This window comes from Nannospalax galili, unplaced genomic scaffold (genome assembly GCF_000622305.1).
Source record: "Nannospalax galili isolate Female #2095 unplaced genomic scaffold, S.galili_v1.0 scaffold160, whole genome shotgun sequence".
NCBI lineage: Eukaryota > Metazoa > Chordata > Mammalia > Rodentia > Spalacidae > Nannospalax > Nannospalax galili.
The window spans coordinates 1260010-1272871 of NW_008346900.1; the positions used below are offsets into that span (position 1 = coordinate 1260010).

Genomic DNA, 12862 nt, shown 5'->3' on the forward strand with positions numbered 1-12862 from the left:
AGAGGAAGCTTGATGCTTTCTAGGGCAGGCCAGCCACTGTATTATTGATGATTGCTCTGCAGAATTTGCATGTTGGGCTGCTGGGAGGCGGGCAGAAGCCCCAGAGACAGCTGCCTGTGGTTGTCTTCCTGATCTCAGACCTGAAAATGGTCAAATCAGTTTATAATGGATTCACTGTGGCTCCACTGCTGGTCGGGAACCAGCTCCAGGGACATCTGCCATGTTCTCTGTGCCCAGTGGAGTTGGGGAGGGGGAACCACTGGACAGCAGTTGTCCAGCAATCCTGGACACACTAGATGCCCACTGCCCATTCAGCACTTCCTTCTGATCCATGAATGGGCAATATGGGGGCGCAAGTTGCCAAACACAGGTCCACAAGAGTCCCAGGGTAGCCAGTAGACTAGAACATACCTGACCAGCCCCAACTCTGGGCTCCCAAGATGCAGCGGGCCATTGGCACACAGGACACTGTGCCCACTGATGCAGATTTTTGCAGGTTGCCAGGTACACAACACACAGGTTTCAACCTCTCAGAGCACAAAAGGCCTCAAAACCCTCACCCCACCAAAAACCAAGTGTCACCTGCCATCCCTCAGGAGCTCCCCATCTGCCTCATGTAAATGATGAAATGTGTTTTAGGACCCAAAAACAAATTTTCACAGGCCATAGAACCCCCAGGCACCTCCATCAGCGTGGGCCAGGTACCCCTGTAGCAGCTATTTCCAGGACCACCTCCTGAGCCCACGCTCAGACCCTGCCCACACCCCTCAGCCCTGAAAACCATTTCATTAGATCCAAAAACTGCACTGTGCCAACCACAAGCCACACAGGAACTTGACTCTGCCGCCCCATGAAGCCGGCACCACCATCAATCCTGGGGCCTGGCTGATCTTTCCTGGAGGTCAGAAGCCCCAGCCAGGACAGGACAGGCCTCTCCTGGGTCTCTGCAGTGTCTCTTCCATCTCACCAGACCAGCTTCCCTCCCAGGACTGCAGTCCTGCTGCCCAAATCAAGCCCAGCCCGCCCTCTAGTGGCATGCAGCTGTACACACATGTACACGCGTATGCATAGATGCAAAAACTTGCAGGTGTCTGCACACATGAATACACACATATACAGGTATACACATGCTCCTACAGGCACACACGTGCATTTGTGTGCACACACATGCTTGCATGCAAGCACACATTCATATGTAAGCATATGCCTCTGTGTTTGTTTCTTTCTTTCTGGTGTCATCCGAGGGCAGTAGCCAGGCACAGGTTGTGACAGACTGAAGAACAGCATGCTCAATACAAGGGGAGACTATGGCTCTCTAAGGGCTCACCTTTCCCTCCTCTCTGGTGATCCTTCCCTAACCCTCACCCTGTGCCGTTGTTGGGTGTGTCCAACTGACTCCTTCTAGGAGAGCATCACAGTGGAAAGACAGATGACAACCACAGAAACAGCTCCCAGGCTGACACACTGCAGAGCAGGAGCCGCAGAGGGACCGCAGTCTGTGAGGGGCAGAGCATAGAGTCCTGCTGGGTTCCCTCAGAGAAGGGACCCCTGATGCTGGCAGCTCCAGGCTGCCCAAGGCAGCAGCTGAGGAGTGGGTGCATATTCATCTATGTGTGCTTAGAAGGCAAGTCCTCACCTCACCACTGCCAAGAGCAGCCAGTGGAGGTGACGCAGGCCAGCTCTGTGTCACTCGCATCCATCCCGCACTCCAAGGGAGACCCACAGGACATCCTGGCATGTGCTACACCTCCAGTGTGTCATCTTCTGCTCACAACAAAGGCCTGAACACAGACCCAGCTCCTCACTCTGGCTCTGAGGAAATCAAGGAATTCCTGGCCCTTGAAGGAGTCAGTGTTCCCATCAGTATAAAGGAAAGAGCCCTGAGTCCACCGCTTTATAGCTCACACTGGCCTCTGATGAGTGGACAGGAACCAGGGCCCCGAGTTGGAATCTTCTAGCACCTTCTATTGTCCTGCTCTCACCCCAGCCCCGAGCCCCAGGGCTCACTGTCCTCTGCACCATAAGTCTCACCCCCAGAGCCCTGACTCTTATCCCCAGCTCACTGCACCCCTTCCAGGGTCTCTCTGAAAGGAGCTGCCCCATCCTCCTGTAAGAACCAGCTCTGTGATACCCCACAGTGCCAATTAAGCTTTAGTTAGAATAGTAGGCAGGGGCAGGCAGATTCAGCCATAGTTTGCTGACCTGGGGACCTTTGACACCACCTCTACTTTCTGTCCCTGGCTCCTAAATGTTCCAGACTCCTGAGCGTCCGGGTTCCCCTCTGTGGATCAGCTGGTCCCGCCTCAGCACCTGTGGTCACTGCCATCGTTAACAGTATCCAGCTCACATCTCTGAGCACCTGCTCTGGCTGGACCCTGTGCCTGACCTGCTGACACGGTAGCAAAAAAGACAGCCATGGTGTCCAGAGCTCAGTCTGGTGAGGTACACAGACAAGACACATCAATGCAACACTAGAATTGTGAAGAATGGGCTGGATGAGAGCGTAGAGTCGAGGACCTGGGCCAAGAGAGAACGCTGCGAGCGTGCTTTGGGGGCAGTGAGTCCGATTCATGATGAGGCCACAGAGGTGGGTGGCATCCAGGCCACAGAGTGTCAGGGTCACACTCAGGACTCTGGGTAACTATCAGTGAATATTCAAAGCTCAGCAGCCTGAAAGAACCGTTCGTTTCCACTCATTCAACCGGCAGTGCCACCAGTGGGCAGCAGGGCTGGGCTTGGTCCATTCATCCATCTCCAGCTGCCAGGTTGTCTGTGTCTGGGACAGAAAGATGAAGGAATAGAGATGGAAGGATGGGAGGGGGAAAGAAAGGAGGGTGGGAAGATGAACAGAGGGAGGGATAGGTGGAGGAATGGAGGGACAGATGGAGGGATGGATGGAGAGAGGGATGGAGGGATAGATGAATGCATAGATAGGTTGAGGGATGGGTGGAGAGATGAATGTATGGAGAGATTAGAGGGAGGGAAGGAGGGATGGATGAATGGATGGATAGATAGGTTGAGGGATGAATGAGTGGAGGGATGGATGGATGGGTAGGTGGAGGGAGGGGTGAAGGGATGGATGGAGGGGTGGATGAATGGGGAATTGATAGATTAAGGATGGGTGGTGGGATGAATGGATGGAGAGATGAATGGATGGAGAGATTAGAGGGAGGGAAGGAAGGAGGGATGAATGAATGGATGGATGGATAGGTTGAAGGATGAATGAGTGGAGGGATGGATGGGTGGGGGAGGGAGGGAGAGAGGGAGGGAGGTATGGGTGAAGGGATGGATGAATGAGTTGAGAGATGGGTGAAGGGATGGATGAAGGGGTGGATGGATGGGGAATGGCTAGATTGAGGATGGGTGGAGGGATGGATGGGTGGGTAGAGGGAGGGATGGAGGGATGGATGGAGGGGTGGATGGATGGGGAATGGCTAGATTGAGGGATGGGTGGAGGGATGGATGGGTGGAGGGATGGATGGAGGGGTGGATGGATGGGGAATGGCTAGATTGAGGATGGGTGGAGGGATGGATGGATGGGTGGAGGGAGGGATGGAGGGATGGATGGATGGGGACTGGATAGATTGAGGATGGGTGGAGGGATGGATGGATGGGTGGAGGGATGGATGGAGGGGTGGATGGATGGGGAATAGATAGATTGAGGATGGGTGGAGGGATGAATGGATGGAGGGATTAGAGGGAAGGAAGGAGGGATGGATGAATGGATGGATGGATAGGTTGAGGGATGAATGAGTGGAGGGATGGATGGGTAGGTGGAGGGAGGGATGGAGGGATGATGGATGGGGAATGGATAGATTGAGGGATGGGTGGAGGAATGGATGGATGGCTGGGTGGAGGGATTGATGAAGGGATGGATGGATGGATAGGTTGAGGGATGGGTGGAGGGATGAATGAATGGAGGGAGGGATAGAGGGATGGATGGGGGATTGATAGGTTGAGGGATGGGTGGAGGGATGAATGAATGGAAGGAGGGATAGAGGGATGGATGGGGGATTGATAGGTTGAGGAATGGGTGGAGGGATGGATGGAAGGATGGATGGATGGGTTGAGGGATGGGTGGCGGGATGGATGGATGGGTAGAGGGATGGATGGAGGGAGGGAGGGATGGGTGAAGGGATGGATGGAGGGATGGATGAATGGGTTGAGGGATGGGTGAAGGGATGAGTGGGTAGATGGAGGGATGATGGATGAATAAATAGAGGAAGTTTGGTGACCCATCTGCTATTTATAATTTCCTGTGGAGCTGCTATATGAAACTTACACATCCTTCCCTGAGTCATATGGTGGGAAGTGGCCTTTTCCCCTAACCTCTCAGAGGAACAGGAATAGAGACTGTAAGTCACTTGGAGGACACTCCAGAGGGCAGTGGCACCCCTTTGGTGCCAGTGACAGGCAAGTGGGGTTCCCACAGAGCTTCCCACCTGGCTGTCATTATGCAACCTCTGGTCTGGAGTGTGTGAAGGGCTTTCAGCCCTGTTACCTCTCAGTGCAGGCAGAGAGTGGAAGACAACCGTGCAGCTCCTTCCGTGCCTCGTAAAGAGCATCGTTCCACCATCCCTTGCCTCTCAAAGCTCACACCTACACCTGGTGTTTACTGCTCCTTCAGGGTAGCACTCTCAAACCCAAACCACTTGTCTCACCACCTGTGACCCTGTCATCCCCTTCCTACTCAAGTCCTGACCTGCAGTTCATTTTGACTCCAGCAATGGCATCCCTCAGTCTGACCCATCATCTTACAGACCATCCTCTCTGCTCCCCCTACTAAAGGCAGCGCTGGTGACCTGTACCCACCGAAGGCCTCACAGTTGGCCCCTTCCTGTCACTATCACCCACAGCCTCAAGGAGCTCCAGGCAGCCCTGGGCACACCCCTCTGAGGAAACCTGCATGCCCCATCCACTGAACCCAGACTGACCTGTTGTCCTTGCCTTTCAGAAAGTCCAGCAGTACACAGTCATCGTCCAGGCCACTGACATGGAAGGGAACCTTAACTATGGCCTCTCAAACACAGCCACTGCCATCATCACGGTGACAGATGTGAACGACAACCCGCCAGAGTTCACCACCAGCACAGTGAGTGCTCCATATCCACACAGACACCCTCCCCAGGCGGTGGCTCTTGTAGCTCGTGCGCTCTGTCTGACAGAAGAGTAGACTGGGTCAGGGGTGTTCTCGTAGGCTTTCTGTTGCTGTGACACTGACCAAAATCACCTTGGAGAAGATAGTCTATTTCATCTTACAGACCACAGTCGTGCAGGAACTCTGCTTACTGGCTTGCTCGACTAGCTTATACAGCCCGGGCTCACCTGCCTAGGGATGGCACCCCCCGGAGTGAGCTGGGCCTTCCTTCATCAATCAGCAGTTCCAAAACTGCCTCGCAGACATGGCCATCGGCCAGTCCGATCGAGGCAGTTATTCAGTTGAAGTTCCGTCTTCCCAGGTGACTCTAGTTTGTGTTAAATTGACAGTTGGCGCTATGACAGTGGGTAACAAAGGCGGAGGCACAGATGACTGACTTAGAGGACACTATGCCAGCCCTATCTGATGGGGAATAATAGGGCCACACACTCCTGCAGAAAGGTGGCCCTAGGAAAGGCAGGGGCCCAGTGTTCCCTAAGATGGAGTAGTGGCTGACACCTTGCAAGGAGTCTTTGTGAAGTCTGGAGACGGTGACCAACAGTTCTCAGGTTATCACACCACTTGGGGAGGCTGGGTGTGTGTGACTGTGTGCAATGGGTCTTTGCTTGGGAGGTGCCCAGATGAGCCTTGGCCAGGGTCAGGTGTGTCTCTGAAGCAGGGATCTTTCTGCCTTGGTCCCAGTGGACAGTGCCTGGCTCCTCATGGCTCCCACTAGTAGACAAGGAAACTGTCAGGACTGGGCCACATACTGGCCACTGGGAACTTAGTGGTCGAGGGTTCTTGCTAGACATGCATGTATTCACCTAATTGTGACATAGTCTACTGTGGGCCTCCAGCCGTGGGTCAGAGGGACAAACCCTGCCCCATCTCCCTGGGAACATCCTAGAGACAAAACTGTCAATCACAAGATTCCCGTCTCTTCCCCCATGAAACAGCTGTGCCTCAGAGAAGGTCCCTTCTTTTAGGGGTCCCTCAATGCCCAGAAGATATAGTGACCACTTCTGGTACTCCCAACAGTCTGTGGGGCCCAAGCCTCCTCATCCATCCTCCTGCTTACCAGACCATCCTTTTGGACTCCTGAGCCTGTGGGTGAGCAAGCAGTGTTTTGACCCAGGCTGTTCCTGAAACCCTCTGTGGACACATGTCCAGTCTAGCCCTGAAGAGATAGACGGCCTACTGATGCCTGGCCTGGCTGTAACAGAGTAGAAGATCTAGGGCTTCCAGAGCACCTGTCGTCCCTCACTCCCATGGCCACATGGCCAGTTACTCTGTACCAACCTCTCCCGGAAGGACATAGTAAAGGGAGGCATGTGTCCATAATAATAACAAGGACAGCACCAGCCACATTGGTGAGTGCTTTCCAATCAGGTCCCAGTCAGCCTCTGGTCGCCAGCCAAACCATGAGGGGGCAGGACCCAGGGATGGGCCAGGACATAGGGCTCCAGGCGCACAGTCCACTGAGAACAGCTGGGAATGGACCCCAGAAATGCCTGCCAAGTGAGGACGGGGGCGAGGGAGGACACTGCTTTACCTAACATGAAGGCCTCTAGAAGGGCCAGAGCTGGGTTGCCAGCATGTGCCTCCTGCCTTACATCTCTGGGATCACAGGCTGTAGGCTGCAAGCCCACAGCACCATCTAGTGGGCAGACAGCAGGAGCTGTGCCAACCCTCTGTAGACCAGGTGGGTCCTTCCCTTTCAGCAGCAGGGCAGCCAGGAGGGGTGGAGAATTTGGCCAGGCTGCTTGCCCTGAAAGAGCTGGTGCCTGGCCAGGGAGGCCTCCAGACAGCTGGAAGGGGCCCCACTCTGGACTTCTGTTACTTCCTCCAAGCAGGTAATAGGAAGACCAGGGCCAGGCTCTGAGGAGACAGCTGTTGCCCTGGGTCTACAGGAACAGTGATACCCAGGCCCCAAGATCCCAGCAGGGCCTGCATCCCTGGAATAGACTCAGCCCAGATGGACAGGCCGTTAGAAAGCTTGAGGAGCAGAGCCCAGCCTAGCAACCACTTCCTGGGATAAACGGGAACTTTCAACTGGCAGTTGGTGGGAACGGTTGATGCCAGACCCGCACTAGGGCCCCGGTCCAGATCATGCCTTTCCACAGCAATCCCAGGAGGGCATCTATCCCCCAAAAGCAGCAAACGCCCCCGAAGTGACCTCGTAGTGAGGAGCCAAGCTGGCACCACCCTCAGGCACAAACCCGCTCCTCAGCCAGGCATCAGTGATGGGGGATTCTGGAACAACCTCACAGAGCTTGGATCCTCTGCTGAGCCAGGACCACCTGTGCCCCAGGGCAAGATGCTGCTCCCAGAGACACAGCCTTATGTCCGTACCAGCCACTGGAGTCTAAATGTTGGATTGCAGAAACAAGACAGCTCTCCTGACTTCAGGGCCCCCCACCTCCCTTCATGAGGATGCCTCAGACTATGTGGTCACCATGGGAACCAGGGCAGAAGGAGGCCAAGTGAGTCCAGCTTTGGGCTCATCCCTAGATGACATGCCACTGTGGCCTGAGGGCTTGGGCACATGTACAGGAGAAGAGTGGCCATTGCAGGCTGCTAGGGTTGGAAGGAGCCTCAGAGGCTCCCAATCCTGCCCCAAACCTCAGTCTCCTCTTCTGAAAATGGGGTCATGCCATGTTGCTCATTCCAGGGCTGTGCTGGCCAGGAAGGACAGGAGACCCCACAGATAGGCAGGCTCAGAGATGGAGGAGAGGCAGTGAGCTCTTGTCCCAAATGGGTGAATTCTGTCTCTTACAATCCATGAGAATCATCTGAGGTCAGATTTAGCAGAACCCAGAGCAGGCAGCTCTGTGACTCCAGGATGAGGCTCTAGCACTTGCCAGGCTGCTGCCCAGGGCCCTTGAGGACAATGGTGCCCAATCCCCAGAACCCACTGCTCATCCTGCAGCATGAGGCCCAGGTACCACAGCACTACGTGAGGGTTTCCACCCAGTGGCACTGTAGCCATGTCCCTCAGAGAGGCATAGAGCAACAAAGTGTCCCTGGAACCCAGTGATCTTCCACAATAGCCCCAGGGACGTCCCTTCACCTGAGCTCAGGAGGAGGCAGCTCTGCAGGTGGACCAGTTGTACCTCTGGTTCTGGGCACAGTATGGCATGAGCAGCTGCCTGCAATCGAACTGAACTTCCTCTTCCCTTATACACACCAGCCGCACTGAAGACTCCTGCCAGGTCCCCGTGCAGTCTGTGATGGGTAGGTAAGGGAGGAAGGAAGCTTTGTTGGGACACAGAAGTAATCAGGATGCCCCAGACAGGCAGCTGCAGAGACACACTTCAACCTATGACAGAACTTGGATTTGGCACACAACAATGTAGAGCTCATCCCGAGGGCGGATTTGCCTCCACACAACCCATGAGGGAAGGGTAGAGACTTGCAGTCTCCTGGAACAATGAGGGCAGGAGGGATTGAGCCCCATGAGTGCAGAGCCCCTGCCCTCGAGCTGAGCTCCACATCTCCCCTCCAGTGTGCTCATTGGGGACATCTGTAAGTGCCTGGGCTCCAGGCGGCCCTCGGCAGGTCCCCCTCTAGATGAGTAGCAGGTAGGGGCCCAGGATACCGTCTTTGGTCCATGGTGGGAGTGTGCCGGCGGGTTGGCCATACACCACACACAGCCAGGCTATTTTTATCAAGCGTAATCAAGAACAATCAGCCAAAGCTAAAGAGATGCTGGTTCACCAGCTCCGATTCCTATTCTTAACCGTTAATTAAAAGTTATTTCCCTCCTTTTCCTATGCAGCTGCACTGCCCCCTGGAGGGCAGAGCCCAAGGCTCAGCTGAGGCCACCCTGGAGCTTGCTCCTCCTCTAGCGTGAGGCAAGACTGTAGGACTGGCTGGAGCAAAACAGCCTTTACATAATGCCCCAGGAGTTTCCAAACTGCCCTATCCACAGGTTTCACTGGGCACAGAGGAGCCCTGAAACCCAGAATCTGTGGCCTTCCTCCAGCCCAGCCCACCCATGCACACATTCCTGGAGTCAGGAAGCCCTAGCCACTCTTGATCCTTCTAGGTGTGGGCTGATGGCTGGACCTCCCTGAAGTCAAAAAGCTTGTCCACACTGCTGTGTGACCATCTAAGACAGGAACATCACTGTATCTGGGAAGCTTGCAACCTGAACAGTAAACTCTGCTCTGAAAGTGGTAGAGAAGCCCCGGGCTTTATTTGGAGATGAGCAGTCCTGGCCCAGCTCTGTCTTTAGCATTGAGGGGTGGGAGCAATCACCAAGCCCTCCACTCTCCCCACTGCAGTAAGGAAGGAGGGGTGGAATCCTACAGGCCCCTCCTTTGCAGGGTGACCTCAGTGGGGTTTGCTGTTTCCCTGTGCAGGACAGTGTATCCCCTCACAGGCGTAACACTGGGTTAAATTGCTGAAACACGGTAGTGAGGTCATAGTGCTCCCATGGGTCCTTTCCCAGCAGGACAACACACATTAAGACGGAGTCAAACTGGAGGACAGTCAGCCAGGCTCCACTGTACATATGGCATTAGCTCCCTGTCACTGTGACAGAGATCATCGGTGTATGAGGAGGAAGTGCTTGTTTAGGCCCATGGTTTTAGGCCCATCCATGCTCAGCTGGCCAGGTCACTTTGGGGAGAGCATGAGGAAGAGGAAACTGCTCACCTGTTTACCAGGAAGCAAAGACAGAGGCAAGAAGAGGTCAGGGATTTCAATAGCCCTTCAAGAGCACCCCACTCAATGACCTGACTTCTTCCCACTAAGCCTTCTCTTAGCAGTGCCACAGGCTGGGGTCCAAGTCTCCAACACTTGGGACTTCAGAGGACTCTTACTCAAACCCAAGCCTGCAGTGATAACCGGCAGATGGTCACTCACAGGGGCTAAAACAGATTCCCCTGAGGCAGGCATCAATAACAAGACCAGGGGACCTGAGTGTCTGTGGCCTCCAAGGTTTTGTGTTTCTGTTTTTGTTTTGTTTTGTTGAGACAGACTCTCACTATGCAGTTGGTCTAGAATTTGCTATGTAGACCAGGCTGCCTCTGTCGACACAAAAGCATAACTCTCACCTCAAAGGGGATAAGAGATAGTTTATTCTGGAGCCAAATATGAGTGACCATGGCCTGGGAACAGAGATTCAGGTTACCCCAAATTCCATGTTCCAGCGTGGTAACAGTTGTCTTACATTTTTATAGTAACAGAACAAAGAGAAGTCATAAATCAAGACTCTCTTCAAATGCATTGGAGGATACATTCAGTAGGTGGGTCGCAGCAAAGCGAGGGGTTTTTTACTATAGGTCTCAGATGCTATCTGATGATATTCTTGGCCTTTTGATTGGTGAGACCAGGTGGTCTGACAGGAATAATACATTCTAAAAGGTTTGTTTTTTTTTGAACATTTTATTTTTATTTTTTTAAATAATTTATTGAGCTAACAATTTTCTAATCTGTTAGTCACAGGATGTTAGATCAGAAACAGAGGTGGGTAAGGAGCAGCCATTTAGGGGGTTAAAGATGGCCCGAGATAAATGGTAATTAGACTCTGGACCTGCAGCATTCCAAGCTCTCCACAGTCTCCAGGAGTGATAATCAGTTGGTCAGCCTTGCAGGAAGTTCAGTCCAAGGTGCAGGAATTCTTTCTGGGAACTTTTCCTTCATAGTTCCCCCTGTTGGCCAAGCATCTCAATTTGTGCAAGCAAGGGCCACATACTATTTATTCCCAGGTCGTCTTAGGAAGGCTCATTCCTAGAATCAGATGTAGATGAGGCTCAGTTATAGGTGAGACAGCAATCTTCAGGAGAGAGGAATAGCTAGCTGGCAGAGCCAGTAAGAAAGAACTGCCCGGATCCTATCAAAACTGTCAGCCAGCCTGATCCGGATCTGGCTTTTCTTTTGCCCTCTGTATCTGACATAACATTTGTATGTGACATATAATAGGATGACTGTACTTAAAATGACCAAGAGCACTGCTTGTCCTAATGGAGCGAATATAACAACTTAAGGCAGCAAATATTAAAATAACAATGAGACTGACCATGTTCCCCTGTGTTTGCAGTTATCTGTACTCCATGTTTAGATTTGGAACATGTAAACAAATCTATTCTCTAATGTTTGGTTTCTCTTTGGATAAGTTAGACCTTATCACTATAGCTCATGGAGTGGCTCGCTCTAACTCTCGTAGTTCTTGTCTGTGGACAGTGACTTCCTCTGTCATATTGGCATCATACCAGCTTTAGTTTAAAAAAAAATGAAACATTATAGAAATTAAAAAACAATACAGTATTCTTCAAACTTTCTTCTAACAAGAATGTCTTCACTTACATAACAAATGTTAATAACATTAATAGAAACAAGAGATCAAACCTGTTAAGAAATCAGAATTTTATAGGCCTTAAAGGCTTAACCAATTACCTTTTTTTTTAATGATTAGAAATGGAAATTATCCATTTCCTTAGTAAAATATAAGATGTTGCTTAATTGTTTTTATCCCACTAATTATACTATATAGGACAACTTAGATGCTCATTTAATCAAAGAACATTAGTACTTAAACTATAAAATATCACAAATATGTTATTAGAGTAGATGTCTTGTATAATTTGGATAAGAAGAATTAACCCAAATCTTTGGGTATTTTTTTTTGTCTTTTTGAGACAGGGTCTCCCTGTAGCCCCAGCTGTCCTGGAACTCACTATGTAGACTAGGCTGGCCTCTTGAACTCAAAAAGATCCGTCTGCCTCTGCCTCCCAAGTGCTGGGATTAAAGGCATGCACCACCATGCCCAGCATCTTTGGGTATTTCTATCTAGAGAAAATAAGGTTGTAGTTAAACGTAGAAATACATTTTAGAGGCCTTTTAGTCTAATTGGTTGAATTTGGTTAATATATATATATATACTATGTATATAATATACAAATATATGTAATATGTACATACACAAATTTGAATTTGAAAACTGGGCTTTTTATCCAAATTATACTGAATAATTAGGAAAACACATATATACCTTAGTAAGCATTTACAACAATTTAAACCAAATTTAGCATTGTTTTATCAGTTAGGACTATACTAAGTGAATTATTAGATATTAGAAACCATCAAAAATAGCTAAGCATAAAAGAGCTTAAGGAACAAAAAATTGGGAGAAACATGCAGTTAGTTGGAGGTGGTTGATTGTCAGTTAATCGAAGGTGCGTCCCACCCAGTATCTCTGAAGTCCACATGAAGGGGTGTTTCAGATGAAGTTGGTACATGAGACCCTTAAACTTCGTCTCCTTGAATTCTGTAGCACAGGAGGAGGTTAGAAGCATCTGGACACAGTCTTTACTCCCAGCTGAATGGAGTGTTTTATGTGATGGCCATTTTTCAGTTGATGAAATCCTCTAAATTTCTTTATCCTTTAAGGAATATTCTGCAACTAATTTTGAAATTGTAATAATCATATTTAAAAGTCCTTGTTTTTCTAAGAAAATTAACATTTAAGAAAACTTTTTGTTGCTGTAACTAATACTAAATTAATTAATACTAAAGCATTAATTTTGTCTCAGGAGATTGAATTTTGACCTTAAAAATTTTTTTAATTTTTTTTTTATTTTATGTGTATGCCTGCATGTAGGTAAGTGCACCCGTGTCGTGCAATGCCCACGGAGGTCAGAAGAGGCTGTCGGATCCCCTGGGACTGGAGTTATGGACAGCTGTTAGCTGCCATGTGGGTGCTGGGATTCGAACCTGGGT

The 12862-nt window shown here is 50.8% G+C and overlaps 1 protein-coding gene across 1 annotated transcript in view; it reads left to right on the forward strand.

The window, feature by feature from the left end:
• Cdh4 (cadherin 4) overlaps window positions 1-12862 on the forward strand; it is a 103287-nt gene that overhangs the window by 56406 nt on the left and 34019 nt on the right. Inside the window, exon 5 of the mRNA XM_017800667.1 lies at window positions 4955-5092. Coding sequence (XP_017656156.1) covers window positions 4955-5092 — 138 coding nt within the window. The remainder of the gene's footprint in view (window positions 1-4954; window positions 5093-12862) is intronic.